General features: G+C 33.6%; 2 protein-coding genes across 2 annotated transcripts; both read left to right on the forward strand.

Moving 5' to 3' along the window:
• Positions 1 to 4,334: 4,334 nt before the first annotated feature.
• LOC142623961 (uncharacterized) lies at positions 4,335 to 9,917 on the forward strand. The gene is made up of 13 exons (XM_075797453.1): positions 4,335 to 4,606; positions 5,517 to 5,679; positions 5,864 to 5,944; positions 6,103 to 6,185; positions 6,274 to 6,389; positions 6,503 to 6,613; positions 6,741 to 6,841; positions 6,937 to 7,195; positions 7,292 to 7,369; positions 7,454 to 7,504; positions 7,604 to 7,672; positions 8,749 to 8,826; positions 9,539 to 9,917. The coding sequence occupies exons 1-13, from the start codon at positions 4,597 to 4,599 to the stop codon at positions 9,581 to 9,583; spliced, it is 1,245 nt and encodes a 414-aa protein (XP_075653568.1). The 5' UTR covers positions 4,335 to 4,596; the 3' UTR covers positions 9,584 to 9,917.
• A 4,229-nt stretch (positions 9,918 to 14,146) lies between these two features.
• Positions 14,147 to 18,855, forward strand: LOC142625710 (BTB/POZ and TAZ domain-containing protein 4). Its single transcript, XM_075799404.1, has 6 exons — positions 14,147 to 14,700; positions 15,801 to 16,083; positions 16,923 to 17,053; positions 17,471 to 17,777; positions 17,908 to 18,221; positions 18,546 to 18,855. The coding sequence occupies exons 2-6, from the start codon at positions 15,820 to 15,822 to the stop codon at positions 18,679 to 18,681; spliced, it is 1,152 nt and encodes a 383-aa protein (XP_075655519.1). The 5' UTR covers positions 14,147 to 14,700; positions 15,801 to 15,819; the 3' UTR covers positions 18,682 to 18,855.
• The last annotated feature ends 1,477 nt before the right edge of the window (positions 18,856 to 20,332 follow it).

A 20,332-nucleotide genomic window follows, 5' to 3' on the forward strand; every position in this document is an offset into this window, starting at 1 on the left:
ATTTATAGCTTTCTTCAACAAGTGTGATCATTTTGTCTTATTTTTCTCGATTGTTAGCATATGTTGGCAAGTGACTTTATCACTTCAATTATCAAATCGTGTTATGCACTTTATAACAACATTTATTAATCTAATTAGAAAGCTCTTAGATCAATACTTTGGTTGTTAGAGTTCACATCTCTCTCATTTTACGTCTATTATTGAGTTGGCTTGTTAACTCACAATATTATGGTAAAGCGATAAACATTAACGCGTGAATTATCATTGTAATAGTATTAAGCAACAACTTCTTTAATGGGTTGTTAAATGACCATGGGTATTGTATGCTATACTTTTGACAATTATACCATTGGATGATTTCATAAGACCATTTGAATGATTTTATCAAATGACTATAAGTTGGATAATGAACTTATATTGGAAATTGTACCTTAAGGGACTAAATTAGATCGGAAGGGCGGGTACTTAACACATTTCCATTTGGTTATTTGGCCTCCGGTCTTAGTTTTGAGATGTAGATTAGGTCTATTAGTTGCCGGCTGATAAGAGCTCTGAAGTTGACCAGCCAATTGGGTTTTTTTGGCTATTCCTTATTTTGAAAAGAAGCCAGTTGTTTGCGCTTAACAGCTGGTCACCTTATTCTAGGCTCCGTTAGCTAGGAAAGTCATTCCACTGAATATAGGTTAAAGCCTTAAAGGAGTTGTCTCCCCAATCTAACTCTGCAACAAAAACCTTGGTTATTACATTGTGGCCTTGACAGTAGATGACATGACATTTTCGTTCGAATATAGGCCAGCCATACTTGTGATGGTTCCCAAGGATCCAATAGGACCACTTAGGTCTACGTTGCCACGATATTGTTCTATGAAAGCGTGCGCGCTGTTAGAAGTTTGGCTCGGTTTTTTTGTGCCTTAGAAGATGGATTGACCTTTTTAGGAAATAATGTCTCATACTTTTTTTTAATGTATAGGTTTAAGATCAAAACCTTATAATTATTCCTCTATCTTCCATTCAAAAAATCCTTATAATTATTTAAGCAATAGGCAATTTATGTCACTAGGCTCTTAGCCAATAACCTCAACCAATGTTTTAATGGTGTGCTGTCATAGGCAACCAAAAATAAAACCTACACCTAAAAATATATGTAGTAGTGCAAGTAAGGATCATTCCCACAGATAGTATCTAGCCTAGTTTTATGCTATGTGAACAAGGAAAGGGGGGTTTGAGTATAATGAAAACAATTTTAAGAAAAACAACTAAGGAACAATTCAAATTAAAGTATCGAATTCAATCAAAAGAACAAACCTTGGTCTAAGTCGACATCCACCATCAGAATTTTACAACTGATCATCGATGTAAGTATATATCAATTCACACTTTGAATATTCACCGTTGAAACTATTTTCCTATTTCTCCTTAGTCGCAGTTAATTAGAAAACAAGCGATCTAATTAACCCTAATTACTAAACAATCCAAAACACTAAAGGTTTAATTTAGTAGCAGCCTTAAGAACTAGAGAGATTGATGAAGCTAGACAACACAAACACAAGCGGTTGCATTTGATTTAGTCTAGCGTTCTTCCTAAATCTAATAATTTCTGACACAGCAAATCATTAAATCTTGGTTGCTTCATAAATTAGAGGGATCAAACAATTACGGATTTGATATCTAACCTAGCAATAGATTGCAACGAATAATAAACTAGTAGGCCTCTTACTAATTAAATGAGACAATCATGAAAATAGGTACAGAAGAACATCTGATACTCAAAGCATAAAATTGAACAATAAAAACAAATTAGATCTCACAGTTTTATTGATTCCGATGCTTCCGTTTCCTTCGATCAAGTATAAAAGTTTAGCCACGTAGGGCCATGATGAAAACTCGAAGGAGAAATTAGAGAAGAGAGGAGAGAGAGGCATGTGTGAAGTCTGATTTCTTCTCCCCTCTTTTACACGTTAACTCCCCCTTTCCCAAGCCTACAAAATCTCTTAAAAATATTCTAAATAATAACATCCAAATTTGACTAATTAAAGAAATTATTAAAAATAAAATAAAGTTCTAATATATCTAAGAAAGTGGCATTTTCAATTGGAATTTTCGTGCATCAGATTTGGAAACTTCTGAAAATAAACCACGTCAAATCTGCGTATTAGAATTGCAAGCTAAGGAATGTTCCAGAATGTCAGCAGTGCAGGTGCTGCAACTTCAAGTCCGATTTCGACCTTGATGCAGCCCGTATCTCTCAAAACTCAAAACACGAAAGTTGTAGAGCTTTGTCGTGGCGTCCCATAGCATTCTGAATCATCTCAATCAGAGCTCTGATGAGAGACTTATGCTCAGATTACGAAGCGATGTCGATATTATCCAAAATCGTCCAATTAGCTATGTTTTGCACTTAATGCCTCCATTTGCATCCTAAATCAAAATATAAGAATAATGAGTACATTTAGGCACCAAATAATTTTAAAGACTAAACATTAAGGGAGAAAAATATGACAATTTGCATTCTCATCATTTAATGTAAAAGAAATAAATGTATAAACATAGGTTAAGAGGACTAATAAGGGAACTTCAAATAATTGTAATATTAAAAAAATGAACAAATATACCACTTATTCCAAGCATGCATCTCCATGAGCCTAAAGCCTATGAAATATTCCATAAAAAATATTAATCTTGTCATGTTGTTCTACTAATGATATAAGAGCATAATGATAATTAATATAGATATATAGTCTCTGACTCTCATTCGCTTATAAAGCCAATGAGAGTACTCAAAATAATTGTAATATGAAATACTAAACAAAGAAAGCATGCCACATATTCTAAGCATCAATATCCATGTGCCTGGAGCCTATATATATATATATATATGTGTGTGTATTAAAAAAAACATTATTTGATTACGAAATATTGGGTAAAACATGTTGTAACTCCTACCATTTTGCAAATAATTTTTCAAAACATAAATTTGACGGTTAAGAAACTCAAAATCAAATTTATATATTAGTTATTTTGGAATCACACTTAAACTGGGAAAAAAAGAGCTTAAAACATTTTAAGGTTGGACTGGAGTTTGATTGGAAGATGAACTATGTTTTCCATAATAAATATAGTAATTAATTAAAGTACATATAAATTTATAAAAATTAGCTAAATTATAGCCTCAAGTAATGTTTAAATGCAAGAGAAACAAAGGTATACACGTGTTTAATCATATGTAAAGGTGAACAATATTAATCTTGTCATTTTTTTTTTAGTATTTTTGAATTTAGACTTTTTTTTATTAGTTTGGAGGCATAATGCAACACTTTATCAAAATATTATTCATTAAAAAAAAAAGTCTACAAAGATTAATTAATCATGAAATATAAAAATTTTAGAGTTAGAAATTTGATGCTAATAATCTTTATGTACTTACGAAGATTAACACTTACCATAAATTTCAATCGGTAAAGCTTAACATACCCTTATATCTTTCTTTCTTATGGCAATGTACTTAAAGTAGTCGGTTAAACTTAAAATAACATTTAAAAAAAAAATACTTAATGTCTTATTTTCCCACAATACCAAACTCCTAATGCCTCAAGTTTGAAATTCTAACTCTTTCCCTTCAATATTTTGACTCTTTCAGTTTCAAATGATGGGGTTTTGCTGTAAACTCAAATTTTAAATAATCAAAATGATATTGAAAAAAAAGTTGAATTATACATAATTTTTTTTATAAAAGCAATTAAAGAAGTGAGGTAATATGTAATATTCCTAGTGTATTGCTATACCTTCAACACTTTAAAATTAATTAATTGTATTGCTTTATTTTAAGTAATCAAATCAAATGTTTATAAATTTTTATGTCGAATTGGGATCTTTACTTCACATCTCACATTCACAACTTTAAAGGTATACTGGGCCAAATTATGAGCTGCAAATTTCGCATCCGTGTCTGCTGTGTCTCCTAGATGGGTTTTAAGCTCCAATCTGGCTCCTGGACCCAGTTGTAAAATCTCCTTTAACTTATGCATAATTAGCACTTGAGCTTACGCCTTTTAACTTCTATTATTTACTTTTTTTTTTTATGGTTGGCTATTCGCAAGACACCTCTGACTTGGGCCTATATTAGAGTGTCGGTCAGTAAAACCACACTGGGCCCATAAATAAGGGCCCATAGTAGCATGCTTCAATTCAACCCACAAGATATTCTTTAAGGCCCACAGAAGCATAACGCTAAGCTAATCCATCACTCCCGCGCGCAATGCAAAGGGTATAAAAGTAAAAACGTAACCTACTATTTATTTAATTTATTTGTGTTCTCAATTATGGTTGCCGCCTCAGACTCTCTTCCAGTTCCGAAACTACACACTTTTACTTCACTATTCCTAGTCTAAAACGGAAAAGGGCTCTCTCTCTCTCTGTCTCCGCATAATATTTAATGGAAATCACATTCACGCCCACAAAATTCTCACAATCGGTTCTGATCTCGCTTCCGTTCACCATAACACGATCGAATTTGCGTTCGATTTTCTCAGTCCGCTATATTTTTCGCCGAGCTTGTTACTTCTTTTGGTAGACGCAGACGCAAGCGAATTCAGTATAATGGGGAAGCGTAAGTTCTCTCTCTCTCTCTCTCTCTCTTTTTGTTTTGTTTCTACAATTTCGCTCAAATTTCTTTCCATATGGTCTTGTTTAGGCTGTTGTTTTTCGTGTGGTTGTTAGTTGAATTTTGTTTTTTTTTTTTTTTTAAATATTTGATTTTTTTTAAAAAAAAAAACCTAGGTTTTTTGAATTACCTGAGTTTCTTTGTGTTTAAATTGTTATGAAAAGCCACTGGATTACGCGGTAACTGGTTTTGACGGGTTTTGAACTAATCTGAGTGAAGTTTTTCTATGTCATAAAAATAAAAAAGAAGAAGAAAAGAGCTCTAGCTCAATTGGGACTTCCTCCCCTTGCAAGTGTTAGGTAGAGAGTGAGATTGAGATTGTGGGTTCAAGTCTTGAAGACCCATGTGATACGTGTTTGATTTTACCAATCAAAATTTTAACTTCAATGATTAATGCACCAAAAATTGGAAACAAAATTCTTTAAAAAGGGAAGTTTGATTTTTTTTTTTTAAAATAAAATTAATATTTGTAATATTTGCTTTATAAAAGAAAATTGCTGAGTTTTATATTGGTTTAAGCTACTTGGGCTTGTCTTTAATGCTGCTATCGTAGAAACTATGTGTTATGCGACTTTAATTGGAGACTTAGCTAAATTGTATTTGATCTGAATGGATTTAAATGAGCTATTAATTATGTTGCTGTAATAATCACAATTAAGTAATGATGGTGATGGTAATGGATGATTGGTGTGACGAGTTTCTTTTTCGTTGTTTCTTCAAGCGCATGTATCATACTAGTTGGATGGCAGGTTCCCTTGCCTTTTAATGTTGTTTGATTGGTAATTGAATTGCGAATTTAGTTGAGTATAGGTGATTTTATATGTATATTCGATGTTAATTTTTTATGAATATGCAGGTAGTAGTCAGCGAAAGAGTGCCGAATCTTTGGGCACCAATGATGATGATTGTGTGAGTTCTTCATCTGCTGACATGTCAAAGCTGACACAGGCATCAGGGACAGAAGCTGTGCAGCAGGACAGCTCTCTTGATTCATGGCTAGAAGCACTATATGAGAAAAGGTACCTGTCTGTTACTCATTGATCAATTGTACAATCTTATGTTACATGCAACGATATAATCTTATAGCTCAGCTCCTTCTTGTTGTTGCCTTATATTCTTTTACAAGTATTGAGGTCCATCAGTTTTTGCTGATGTAGTTTATGACCCGAAACTAAATGTAACTTTTATTTGGGTGGTATGAAGGGGATCCACAAGGGAGAAAGCATTGTCATTAATCATTGAAGCTTTTACCAAAAACTTGCAGCATCAGTTTGTGGAAAAGAAGTAAGCCCATTTGTATTTTTTCATTTATGAACTAGTGAATTTTTATTGATGTTTTTAGGCACACACATTTGTGGTAAAGAAGTAAGCACATTACTCTGAACAATTGTAGGATATCTTGAACTTTCTTTTTGAATGTGTCGGTTTGCCTTCTCTCGTAGCTTTGTTACATTGCTTCATCAATACCTGCATTCCATCAAGCGAGGATCTGCCAAAGAAATATGTTTAGCAGCCCGTGCTATAGGTAAATCCTGAAGCTCTTAATGCAGTCATTGTTTTTTTTTTTTGGTGCTCACAATTCGAAATAAGTTTAATTCTTGTGCTGGATCTAGGGTTGCTGGCTATGACCACTAATTGTGAGGATAAAGCACATGAACTGTTAGAAGAGTCACTTCGCCCTCTTTCGGAAGCTCTTAAATCTGGGTCTGAGATATCAAAGATTTCACATGTATGATTGAATTGAGAAATACTGTTAGTCTTCATTTGCATAGTTCTTTTATATGCCAAAACTAAATTTGGATTTTTTTCCTTTTACTTGGACCTTGGAATCTATCTTAATAGATAATCGAGTGCTTGGCTGTCATAACCTTTATTGGTGATAATGATGGAGAGGAATCAGAAGGTGTGATGCAAATTATTTGGGAGTTTATTTGTCAAAAAACAGGTTCTAAGGTATTTAGTACCCTTGATCTTCAGGATGAGAACACACATCACATACACTGTGCTTGTAATTTGAACCTAGTGTTTATGCTGGTGGTGCTATATGTGAAATTTAATTCATCATTGTTTTGATTTGTAGAGTAAACTATCACCAGCTGTGATAACAACTGCCATATCTTCCTGGTCATTTATTCTCTCAAATGCTAAAGGCTGGTGCCTTAATTCCAAAAACTGGCAAGAGTGAGTGACATTTTCTTCCTTCATGGCTCATAATTTTCATGTGTTTAGTGTTTTCATGATAAAAGAAATAAATCTTTCCATAATCATTGTTACAGGGCAGTTTCTCACTTTTCAACATTACTAGAGAAGGATGATCGATCTGTTCGCATTGCAGCTGGTGAAGCATTAGCTATACTATTTGAGATTGGATGCCCCAAAATTAAGAAGGATTATGCTGATGCTATTCAACAATTGGAGTGGAAAATTCTGTATCAAGTTGAAGACCTTTCCAGAGAAGCTGGAGGCAGAGGTTCCAATAAGGAAGATCTTGGCAGCCAGCGGAATTTGTTTCGGGATCTTCTGAAATTTCTAAAAGTATTTTTTTCATTTGCAAACGTTTTCTTTTTTAATTATTTTGCTAATTTATAACCTTGAACTAGTATGACACTTTTTAAGTTTTGTGATTACCAGGATGGTTCTTGTCCTGAAACATCAATGAAGATAGGTGGAGATTTGCTTAACACAGATACGTGGTCTGAGTTGATACAGGTACTTTCTCCTGAAGTTATCCAGTTTTATTATTCTGTGTCCAAAATATACAATTTTAAATGTTTTTCCAAATTTATTCAACAGTTGAACTTTTTGAAGCATTTTCTGGGTGAGAGATTTTCCAAGTACATGCAGGTTGGTTCTTTTGTTTCAGATCCTTATTATTTACAAATGCCTCTCAGATCTCCTTTTGATGAGTTATAGTCAGCAACTAACTTACCCCTGCCAAATCAGGAAAATGAATTGCTTCGCTCTCTATTTAAGGTCACATTAATGAAAAAGCATATGTCCAGCGGTGAAAAGGTTGGTTTTCTCTCTTTATGACATTGTATTGTTGGTCTTTGTCCTTTCCTACTTTCTCACAATTGGGAGTAGATGTAGTTGTTTCTGTGCATTCTGCAAAAACTAGGTGACTCTTGGGGATTCATAGCAGCGCTTTGAGATGTGGAAATAAATCCCTTCAGAGTTCAGACACAGAAAGCCCTTCTCACAACCGATTTAACAATGATGATTTACTAATGCAACCCCAAGCCCCATCATGTCAACAATACTGAGTTGATACAATTGAATACAATTTAGGCTTGTAATTATACTGAGGGAAATAATTGACCTGCAGAATTTCAACTTGGGGTTTGGCTTAAGTTTTCTGGCCTGACTGGCTCCCACATGTTCAAATTTAAACTATGCTTTATTTGATATAAAGCATGAAAGGAGTCTATTGGCTCTCTTCACTAAATTTGAAATTATGTATGAAAGGGGTCTTTGGCTCTCTCTCTCTTATTACTATTCAATTTATATTATGGGCTACTTATGTAAAAGCACTGGATTATGGTGCAAGTAGGTCTGCAAATGAGCTGGCTCTGCTCTGATCAGCTTGATCTTTCAGAAAACAAGATGAAATTAAACATATAGGAGGCCTCGTTTTATAAATTAGCCCAGCCTAAACTCCACAACATTAGCTTGTGGGTTGGCAAGCCTAGTTATACAAATAAACTGTCAGTTGTTGGCTGCTAGTCTAGCACCCTTACCAATTTGTTGACGCTTGTACTTGATGAGCTGAGCTTAAACATGATGTTATTCAGCTCCGCCCTAGGTGAGACCAATGACCATGGAGCTTTCCTCAGCCAAAAGAAGGGCATATCAGTCAATGTAACCATATTATTTTAATATAAGAGCTGTTTTTATATAGGTTTCTGGGTCTGTATTGGGTGTTTGGAAATCCATGATTTTTTTTTGTCAATCCTTTTGCTGTAATCAATCCCTGTTGTTTTTTTTTTTTTTTTTGCCAATGAATGTGTCTTTGTTTTGCCATTCCAGCCTTGTGAACTCCACAAGGAATTTCTTATAAGTACCTCATTTTTCCTATTTGACTCTTGCAGAAATTGCAGAAATCTCAATTTGCTAGTTGGCACAAGGAAATGACTCGAGCACTAAACAGGGAACGAAACTCGTCACAGGTATAACATCCAATCCGTGTAAAGCCTCTTCTATTTTGAATAAATATTATTTTAGTTGATGGTACTTGGATGATGCTCATCTTGTCTCTAACAGGCAGAACTGAGTTAAAGAGATGGGACTTTTGGGCTTGAATCTCATGTCATCTCTTAGATGTCACTGTTACACCAATCGAGTTTCACATGATGGGCCTTGTCTAAGTTGCTGAGGCCACAAACCTATAGCTTTAAATCATAGTTTAACATGAAGTTATGAAATACATTTTTACCATTTGATAATGAGTAGTGTAGACAAAGGGACCAAAGAAGGTGATTGCTTGGTTAGAGTAGAACTATAAGTTTAATTACGGTTTACCCAAAAGTGCTAACATATGTGTCTAAGACTATAAAACCCAACAGTAAATGCCGAATAGTACCAAGTTGGATTCTCAGAATTTCTCGTGACATTTGCAGTTCCCTTTCTCTGGTTAGGCTCTCAGCTCAACCTTTTTGAGGGTGGGTTGTGGTTATAATATAGATTGTAGAATATGATTTTCAGTAATTACAGTGGGGGAACATTAAAGTAGTAGAATTGTTGAAATACCAATTCAAGCCCCCTGCCCCCTGCCCCCTCCCTTAATTCCCTATTTTACCCCCTTTAATGGTTGTTTAATGTATTGCTGCATTTTCACCACCTCATTTTATAAAACCTGGTCGCTTTATTTTTCTGCTGCAGCTGGCAAAATCTGGACATTTTGCTGCTCGTGGTAGCGAATGGTAGTAGACAAAGGGAGAGGTGTTGCAACCTCAGCAACTGATCAAGAATGCTGTCATGACATCTGCCACGTTTTCCCCGATTTTGATTTTTTTTTATAATTATTTTTATTGGGTTCACCATTCAGGTGCTACCAGTCTTCATATTCAGATTGGTAGTAACTTACTGCAATATGTTTGGATAAAACAGTTGATTCTTTTTTTCCATTTTTATTGGAAGATTCATCAATAACATTTTATTATTTACAGAAAATTGTTAAGCTGAATACCCAGTTGTAATTTCATTAACTATGACTCTATGAGTCACCCTTTATGTTAATTCTCTACATGACTTGTGCACAGTTGATCTTTTTACACTTGAGTGTGCTATGCTAGTGTTTTTTTTAGGTCCCTTTGGTTAGGCATTTTAGCAGCTTAAAAGAGTATTTTTAAAACTCATATCTCTGTTTTGTAACCACAACTCCTCGTAGCTTTTTTACTTTTTTGTTTTAATCTGTACAGTTGTTATTATGTGATGATTGATGGTAGATCTACAATATTCCATTCAACCTACATTCCACTCTTCATTTTTTTTTTTACGCCAACAGCCATTATTGGTCATCCCTACGTCAACATATGAAATATTCAACGAAAGCATTCATCCACTGACCACCAATTTGTGCACGTTCTCAACCAACATTCCTGATATTTTAAAATGACCCTACTTCATGAATATGATACTGTAAGCATAAATAATATGGCATTGATTCCTTTTCTAAATGCTAAATGCTTTAGTTGTACAAAAGGGCGGGCCATAATTGTGGAAGGCTCATTGTCATTGGTAAATCGGTACTGTGATCCTGTCGTGGCTTAAGAGTTGGTTTTGTATACTAATACGACTGCAAGTGGCTACTAAACGGTCCAAATCCATTGCCAGCCAAAATCAGCTGTCTCTTGGTCTACAAATAATATTAAAGAACAACATAGACTCCAAATGAAACCATGCCTTTCAAATTAAAATTTTTCAAAAAAACACAAGCACGCGCTGATATAACAAAAACTTGTGAAATCCATGCATCTCATTAGTAGACCACAAAAATAAAAATAAAAAATAAAAAATAAAAACTTTCATTGACTTTAAAATAGAGAGTTTATGATAAAAATTTTGGTAGTGAACAAATCTAAAGGTGAATATAGTGACATGTAGTGGAGTCAAAAAAATTTCTTTGGGGGATGTGGTGTATTTGTGTGTAACCATAATGATTTGAATCCAATTATTCTAAATTTAAAAAGAATAAATATCATAAATGTCAAAATTAAATTTATCTTAAAACTAATCTTATTACACTATGATATATTGCTTTGCCAAAATTTTCACAATATATATTCTTATTTTTAGAATTATCGTTTGGATAATATTTAAATAAATATAAGTTTTTTTAAAAAAAGAGAGTAAAATGTACCTATATCCCTTAAAAATTAATTATTTTCTAAGCACACCCATGCATTTTAGCAATTGTTAATGTGACTTGGGATGGTTTTGATCGCACCACTTTTGTCCATTGCTCTTAGAATATTATCATTGGAGTTCACTTAACTTATAAACCAAATAAATATGTGATGTAAGCTTAAAAAGTTTTACATAATTATATTTTATATTTAGAATAATTTAAAGAATTTTTTTTTATATAAGTATATATTTCTTCCCAAATCACATGTTATGTGCTTAATTATTTTGAGCCCATATGTAATAGCATATGGGTTCAACAATTTGCTAATAGCATATTGGACCCAAATTGTTATTGAATTAATCCTAAACCGTACTGGCTTTATCAAAATAATTAATAAATGACTTAAAAAGAAAAGAACCAAAATTTGAGAGAAATTATTACATTTTACATGCACAAACACTTATTAAATTTATAATATATTATCTCTTTCTTTATATATATATATATGTGTGTGTGTGTGTGTATATAAAGAGAGAGAGAGAGAGAGAGAGAGAGAGAGAGAGAATGTTTGTTGTACATATTGTGTGCATTTATACACTACCCAAAACAACTAAAATTGTAAATTTAAGTCAAGTTTTTTTTACTTTAAAGTGTGACTTATAACTTAATTAATTTAAATATTATTGATATATGTGCTTATATAAAAAAAAATATATAAATATAAAATAAAAATTGAGGGAGTCAAGTGTTATTTTTCTTTGCATTAACTTATAATCCTTTTTTTTTTTTTTTGAGAAACTATAATCTTATATATTTAGTTGCGATGTGGTGACACGTCATTTAAACTCAGTTTATCATTATCTAAATTTTGAAATAAAATTTTTAAGTGACTACATATGACTGAATCTAAAGGATCAAGCCGGAGAGGCTTCCAACTTTCCAAAATGGAAATTGTGGGGGGTAAAAAGATCCTGATGGGAATGTGGGCCTTTTGGGCCGTGTTAAGGAAGGCCGATCTGCTCCTGGGTTTAGAATTTGTTAGTACTGTGGGTCGGCCCATACGTCGAGGATCCGAGGATCCAGCCGAGGGTGAACTTACCCTCGGATGAACACCGAAGAACTCGGGATTTCATAGTAAAGATTAGGAGATGACACGGTTAAGGCCAATGGTTAAAAGGGGTGAACCCTAGAATGCCCCAGAAGCACCGGTGTTGGAGAAATGTCAAGGATAAAGGCTGCCACATCCGCATTAAAGACCCTGCACCTACTACCCTGGCCGCATTAATGGGTAAGTGACACCTGAACAGTGGAAGGGAAACTTCTGGTTACTATTCAAAGGCACTGAGAAAAGAAATATCTAGGTTAAGGGGGAGATGAGACAACACGTGTACAAAGTATCAAAGAGATGAGTATTTAAGGGGCAACCTGGAACACAAAGGGAGGAGTGACTTTTTGTAACCTAAAAAGAAAAGAAACAAAGAGAGAGATAATATAAGAACAACTCTCGGCTTATGTCCGAGGAAGCTGATTTACTATATTCCTTGTTGTATCCAAGTATTTGCAATCTTTAGTTTGTCATTTAATCCTTACACGCTTCTAACCTGGGTTTCAAGCCCACACTCTACAAATTCATATTGTTTAAGGCTTATTGGGCCTGAGCCCATAACTGTTCTTGGGACCAGGTGCTATCGTGCACTTACAGAAATGCACCAGCAATGAGTCATATGCCTAACATACTTTTTCTTAATAATTATTAGTGTATCTCAAAGAGTATATCTCAGCAAATGGTAATGTTTCTAATCTCTTATAATTATATTTTTTAAAAAAATAGTTGGTTCTAGTTAGCTCAATTAGTAAAGTTTCTCATAGTTGAAACCATAAATTGTAAAAGCCTCTCTAAAAAAATAAAAAAATAAAAAAGCAAATAAAAAAAAAAAGGCAAATGATAATGTGATTATGAAAATACATTTTTCCACAACAACTACTAATTCGTATTCGAATTTATCACAACAACTAGAGATTCTTATCCAAATTCACTTATGACATAACTTTTCACATTTCATAAATAACTACTAACTTTTATTGATTCTTATACGAATTTACCGGTAACATTACTATTACACCTCTCATATAATAACATTATCTTAACAGTTGTAAACCCTTTATGAAATTTTGTGTTTGACATAATAAAAAAGAACCAAAGTTCCAGAGAAATGATTACATTTTACCCACACAAAAACACTTGTAGAAAATTTATAATATATTATATCTTTTTTCTATATATATATGTGTGTGTATGTCTCTCATAAATTGATATATTTTGAGACAATTATAACTTAATTTATTTGAGTATTATTAGTATATATGCTTCTTCCCACAAAAATATAAACATCAATAAAAATTTGAGGAAGTCGTGTTATTTTTCTTAACAATGAGTCATTGACTTATATATTTGGTTGCAATGTGGTGACACATCATTTAAACTCAGTTTTATCATTATCTAAGTTTTGAAATTTTTTTTTTTAATTGACGCGTTACATATATATAGGATCAAGACGGAGAGGCTTCCAAGTTTCCAACGTGGACATGCACCAGCAACGAGTCATATCCGTAAAGTTGCCTTTTTTTTCTTTTTCTTTTTTTCAAATACTCTTATATTTTCTCTATTCTTAGTATAATATCTCAAAAAATGGTAATGTTTTTAATCTTTTATTAAAAAAAAAATAGTAATGTGATTATTATGGCAATACATTTTTCACAATAACTACAAATTCTTATCCGAATTTACTAATAAGGTAGTAACAATACTTTTCTGTATTCTGTTCACATCTGCAAGCTTTTATAGATTCTTATATGAATTCATCAATGATCACTTTTTACACCTCCAAGTAACAACATTATCTTAATAGTTGTTTTTTTTTTTTTTTTTTTTTTGAATTCTTAATAGTTGTTAAACCATATATGTGTGTTTATAGAGTGTTACTGGACAAAATCGTTTAGATTAGGTGCATAAAAAAATATCTTGAAAAAAAATAATAATAAATAAGGAAAGCGCGTGAGTCATAAAGGATGAAAACCAATCAGCTTCCAACGTGGAGATGCATCAGCAATATTTAGCAAAAACAGAAGGCACGTTAGCTATGTTTCAAACATCTCTCTTTTTTTTATTTAACCTTTGGCTTTTACTATTAAAAATAATAAAAAGAATAAGGCCCGTTCTTCTGGCTGTCCCTTCCGATCTTTTGGCGCAAAAAAATAAAAAAAATAAAATAAAGACTGACAGATAGACAATGAGTTAGTTCCTAGTTTTTTATTTATATATTTATATAGTTATTTAGATTTGCTGAATTCTCGTGGGAAGGTTCGGTCCAGAAGAGAGACAGAGATTTCTGAAACCAAAACTTCTTCACCGACTGTCTTTAAAAAACAGTTGCTTATCCTTCGGAGATTCCTCTCTGTTTCTCTTTGAAGACCAAAACATATTATCTATATTTGGTTTCATCATCCTCTTATGCTGTAATAGATAAGGTGGTGTTGTTGATTCTAATTCTAAGGGAAAGTATAAAGCTTGCATGCAAAGCTGTTTTTTTGGGTATAGAGGACGACATTATTGATTGGAAGGCAGTGATTCTCACGCTGCTTTCAATTTTCATCATTTTTTTTCATATGCGGACTAATACATACAAATATTAAGGTGATCTCTCTTTCTTCAATGAATCTTTTGTTTTTACTCTATGATTCCTCTTTCTTTTTTTCTTTTTTTTTTGGGTTTTGATCTTTTTAAAAGTTGAGTGAGAGGGATGAAATTATTCAATTTTTTATATAGATATGATTTTGATTTCTGAGCTGGAATGAATTGGGTGTTGCATGTTGCCAAATAGTTTTTCAAGTCGAATGAGAAAAAACTTTATAAAAAGTTGAAAAGCGTGAAAAAGTTTTAATTTTTAATTTTCCAACTTGGTTTTATTGTCGAACTTTTATATTGCAAATGGATCACCAACTTGCTCTATGACGATGGTAAAAGACTAAAAAAGCTGTGAAATATGAAAATGACTATTATAGGATCTTTACCTTGGCAGTTGGCACCCACTTTTAATCAAGTTGTGAGCCTGCGTCATTAATTTTTTGGCTGTATCAGTTTTTACAAAAAATTTCACTTTCTGAGGGTATCATCAAGGCCTTTCACCAAATTGAGTACTGTTACTATTAGAGCTGTATATATATTTCTGGGATCTATGTAAAGTCTATATACTAGGAACATGACCTGCATTTCATTTAGCCGTGATCTAATTATATGACAGTACAAATCTAGTTCAAGTTATTGCGAGGCTTAGTTTCTTGGTCTTCAAACTTCTAGCGAATAATTTTGATCTATAGGTAGTATTCCTTTAGTGCCGTTGGCCCTTTAAATATGACAATTCTACTCCACATCTTTATATAAATCTTCCCTCTTTAATTATGTTCTGGCTCCTAAAAGGTAAATTATAAATTTGGAGTTTGGCGGGTTTTGCCAAACCGGATCTTTGGGTTCCTAGGGACCCTCATCCTCTTGAAATATCGCCTTTGATTGTGAATCTTAAGTAGAAACTTTTGGACAAAATCTAAATAATCCGGATTTTTCTCTTAGGCTTGCAATTGAATGCATAAATTTGATGTGTACCCTGCAAATTCTACCCCAGCCTAGATACAATTTAGTTTTATTTTCTTAGATTAATATCTGCCAGAGTACAAATATTATCAGTGCTTAAAGCATTTTAAATCAAACTGATTTTGATCATTGAGTTACATCTGCAGAACCAGAGCTTAGAAACTGATGGGAACGATGGACAACATCATTGAGGTTTCTCCTCTAGCTGATGAGAGAGTTGCTCCAATGGCACCTCCATTGCCTGGTACAGCAACAAGCAGTTATAATCAGAAGGGGTACCTGATGAATGGATCACAGCAAAGGGGATACTGCTGTGTCTCTACATCTACAAAAGAGTTGTGGGATCGCCTCTTTGATGAAGGTTATAGGGCTGATGTTTCTATTAATACCGACAATGGTGGCACCATCTATGCGCATTCTAATATTCTTGTAAGTACATATATGCCATATCAATTAACTCTCAACTCTTTGTTGGTAATCAATTAAGTCTTGACTCTAAAAGTCTGTTCTGTATGATCAACGATGATTCTGCTTGAGGAATAATAAGATAGCAAATTGATTTCTGATTAGATATGCCGAGATCAATAGAGAAAATATATTTTGTAGTATTGAACTACTATGTTATGTGTTGCACCTCACAAATGGACAAAATCACAGCATAAAAGAGAAACAATTGGTTTTCCTTAAGGCAAACCAACCTTTAAAGTGAAATTTCACTGAATATATGGTTTTACAGGATAAACAGAACATTCAAATTCAAATAGTAACTCATCCAAAGTCCAAACCTAACAATTTATCCAACCTATATCTATTTAACCAACTCCTAATATTAAAAACACAACCTTGAAATGATAACATTACATAAAATAGAGGCACATATGCTTATTACTCATTAAATTTACAACTGACAGATATCAAAACATAATATTTAATTGTTCCCTAGCCTTTAAAAAAAATAGATAAAGCTAGCTAGTTATTTGCACATTGATGCTATATCAGAAAGTCATTTGTATATGAAGGCTGATTACTGGTTACTTGTATTGTAATTATTTTCAATTTTACAAATGTGACAGCTATAGAGAAGCTTATGAATATAGGCAGGAATGTGTACTCTTCTGTAGAAAGCATGTGTTGCTTTTTGTATTTTTTATTTTATAACGATTTGTTTAATATCAAGATACAAAGTAAAAATGTGATGGTTTTGCATGTTGGCATGGTATCTTTGATGAATAAACATAATTGTCCATTAACTGGATGTTTATTAACAGGGCATGGCTTCTCCTGTGATAAAAGGCATGTTAAAGAAATCAAAAAGGCGTGGTTGGCAGAGATCAATTTCAATCCCTGGTGTTCCACATGATGCAGTTAGAGCTTTTATTCGATTCTTGTACTCCTCCTGGTAATTATTTATCACTAGTTAGTATTCAGTTCTTAGTATTTGTTGGGTTTGTTGGAAGAATAATATTGGCACTCTGTCGAGACCTCAGAATTGGACCATGGAACGTTTATGTGTAGATGCCATAGAGAATGACCAAGATTAATATAGTTTCTATGGATTACAGCTCTGCACACCATAATCTAAGATTGAAGACCAGTTTTGAAATTGCTTTACTGAATTTTTAATCAATTGGTAAAAAAATATCGAGAGAAATTTTATTGGAAATTACATCTTTTGATCAATTTCTTTTCACCTATTCCTGGTGTATGGTAAAACCTTTAAGAAGAGAATCATTCTAACGCAGCTTCAATTTTGTTGTTACTTTATGTTAACGTAAGTACTACATTGTGCTGATAGTTGATGGTGTTTCATATGTAGTTATGAGAAAGAAGATATGGAGGAATTCGTCTTGCCTTTGTTGGTGCTGTCACATGCATATGTGGTTCCTGAGTTGAAGCAAGTATGCGTGCAACAACTAGAGCAGGGTTTGCTTACCATAGAGAATGTAATTGACATCTTTCAACTTGCATTATTGTGTGATGCCCCTAGGCTTAGCTTCATTTGTCACCGTATGATTCTGAGGAACATTAAAGCTGTCTCTGCTACTGAGGGATGGCAAGCAATGAAGCAATCCCACCCAATATTAGAGAGGGTACTTCTGCAGTCAAAAATTGATGAAGATAATGTAAGTGCTCTAATTTTATTTTTTTTTCTTTTCTTCTATCCCTTTCCTTGATATTTCATTACGGCAACCAACGAAAACTCCCTCTTTATTTATATTTTAAGTTCAAGTCGTGTTTTAAATTCATTTTCAGAGGCAAAAGGATCGGGTCAGAAAGATAAATGAAGGAAAGATTTATTTGCAATTATATGAGGCAATGGAGGCTCTTGTCCACATATGCAGAGATGGTTGTCGGACAATTGGGCCACATGATAAGGACTTCAAAGCAAACCAGTCACCCTGTGATTATGCAGCCTGTAAGGGACTGGAATTGCTTGTACGTCATTTTGCTGCTTGCAAATTGAGGGTTCCTGGCGGTTGTATTCATTGCAAGAGAATGTGGCAGCTATTGGAGTTACACTCCCGGCTTTGTGACAATTCTGATATCTGTAAGGTTCCTTTGTGCAGGTACACCTACAATGCTTTCTGCTCTTCCTTCTTTTTATTTTTAATTTGAGTGTCATTTCATCAATTCATGATCTAGGGGTTTTGAGTGTCATTTCATCCATTCATGATCTAGGGGTTTTGAGTGTCTTGCCCCAACGCAGGCATAGACATCATTATTAGATTCATCAAATGTAGAAAATTAATGAGGCCAGCTGTATACAGGGCCTTGTTTTCATCATGATTTATAATTCCTATTTTGTTCAAGGATTGCATGCCTACTCTACCTAAGCTTATATCATATGCAGCCTAAACTTTCAACTCACTCAGCAAATTACATTTTTTCAGGACCTTTAGGGAGAAAATTAGGAGACAGAGCAAGAAGGATGAGATTAAGTGGAGAATACTTGTGAAAAAAATATTGAGAACAAAGACCATCGCTGGAGCACCATTTTTTTCATCGGCCATTGCTAGCTCTACATGACACCTTTTTCGTCAGCCATTGCTAGCTAGCTCTACATGGCATCAAACTTTGCTTCTCCTAGAACCAGTTTCAATTGTAAATTAGTTGTAATTGCCTATTTATAGAGAAAATATTGCTTCAAGGTGTTCTTTTGTATCTCAGTGTGGAATTAAAAATAAGAGAATCACTTCCTTCCAGACATTTGTCACTCCCTGGAATGGACCAAAAAGTTCCGTCTATTGCCAATGAAATGGATAATTCGACTAGCTCAACGTTTAAGTAATAGTTAGTTGGGTTTAAAATTCACCTTATAGTAGCGCATTTATAATCAACATTAAGCCAGATTAATACCATTTTCTCTAGCTGTCTGGTATGATCTCTAATAGCCGTGGAACTGATCGGGTTCTAATAAGTCTCAAATCAAACAAGAGAGTGCACAGTTGCTAAATTTAGTGTTCGAAGTTCAAACACTTCCATTATCTGCAGCATAAAAACCATAAGAGAGAGAACTTAAGTATAAAACCAAAACCTCCAAGTTAATATGGCTAAGAGCTCCAACTATTTAATTGTGTTGGATTAAATGATTAAAATTCACCATCTCTTATTAGCTTACGCTTTTAAGAGAATCGGTAATTTTTTTTTTGTAATTTAATAAACTGCAACACACAAGATTTTTTGTAAGGAGTTTAATAACCTCTCAGCTGTAGCTTTAGCCGGAGCTGATTTGACATTTGATTTGAGGAATATGGCAAACGTTTCACAAAGAAGTGGTTGTCCATTTCAAAGAAAATTAAAACTGAGGCCCCTGTCATTTATAAATCACATAAATTTGGGTCCGTCAAATGGGGATATTCCTTATTGAGATGCCCACAGATGCAGTCAATGGACCTTCTGCTACACAATGTACCTTGATATCCTATTCATACACCTAATAGTCTAATACTATGGCTGTTACTGCAATACACGACCAGTTAAAGACTGAGCAATCGCTATCACTCGTGACATGAATAAGAGCACTTGCTTGTTTGTGCAGGGAATGTGTAAACAAAATTTTGGTGTCGTCTATATAGCATTGACATTATTTAAGTATAGTCCCTATACAAAATAAATAGAACAGTTAAACGACGAAATAATTGTTGTCATATAGAGTCCAGGGTTGACTAGGCCTTGACTGCCAAAGCTCATCGTTTACATTTAAAATATGTCGTCTTAGATGAAGGAGATTTTATTTTTGGCATGGCCCCATTTAAGAGTGTGATAAGACGATGTCGTTTCTCTAACCATTGCCTTAGCTTAAAGTCTTGAAGTTGAACAAAACTCGCCACTTTATAATAAAGATTGCATTGCAGCTATCAGAAATGGAGCTTGCATCTTTTGGTGCGTTTATGTAGTGTTTTTTTTTCTTCTCCTCCCCATCTCTCTATTCTTCCTTATCATGCTTTACACTTATTATTCTTTTTCATTTTTCATCATTAACTGTTTGATAGCTTGAGCACATTCTGTTAAAAATGGTAGTCTATAAAATGTATAAAACATTTTAAGGCACCCGTCAGAAATTTTCATATAATTCTGATGACATTAGAATAGAGTTGAAGTTTTGGAACCATGTTGAGAGTGGCTAAGTATTGAGCTGATTAACTTGGGTTGATTTAGCTGAAGCTGAAGCTGAACC

This window comes from Castanea sativa, chromosome 2, assembly GCF_040712315.1.
Source record: "Castanea sativa cultivar Marrone di Chiusa Pesio chromosome 2, ASM4071231v1".
Taxonomy (NCBI): domain Eukaryota; kingdom Viridiplantae; phylum Streptophyta; class Magnoliopsida; order Fagales; family Fagaceae; genus Castanea; species Castanea sativa.

Excerpts from the sequence above, each read along its gene's own strand:
- LOC142623961 (XM_075797453.1), top strand. Across the intron at positions 6,614-6,740 it reads GTCAAAAAACAGGTTCTAAG|AGTAAACTATCACCAGCTGT; the intron begins GTATTTAGTACC and ends TTTGATTTGTAG. Across the intron at positions 8,827-9,538 it reads GGGAACGAAACTCGTCACAG|CTGGCAAAATCTGGACATTT; the intron begins GTATAACATCCA and ends TTTCTGCTGCAG.
- LOC142625710 (XM_075799404.1), top strand. The coding sequence starts at position 15,820 with ATGGGAACGATGGACAACATCATTGAGGTTTCTCCTCTAGCTGATGAG. Across the intron at positions 16,084-16,922 it reads ATGCGCATTCTAATATTCTT|GGCATGGCTTCTCCTGTGAT; the intron begins GTAAGTACATAT and ends GTTTATTAACAG. Across the intron at positions 17,778-17,907 it reads CAAAAATTGATGAAGATAAT|AGGCAAAAGGATCGGGTCAG; the intron begins GTAAGTGCTCTA and ends ATTCATTTTCAG.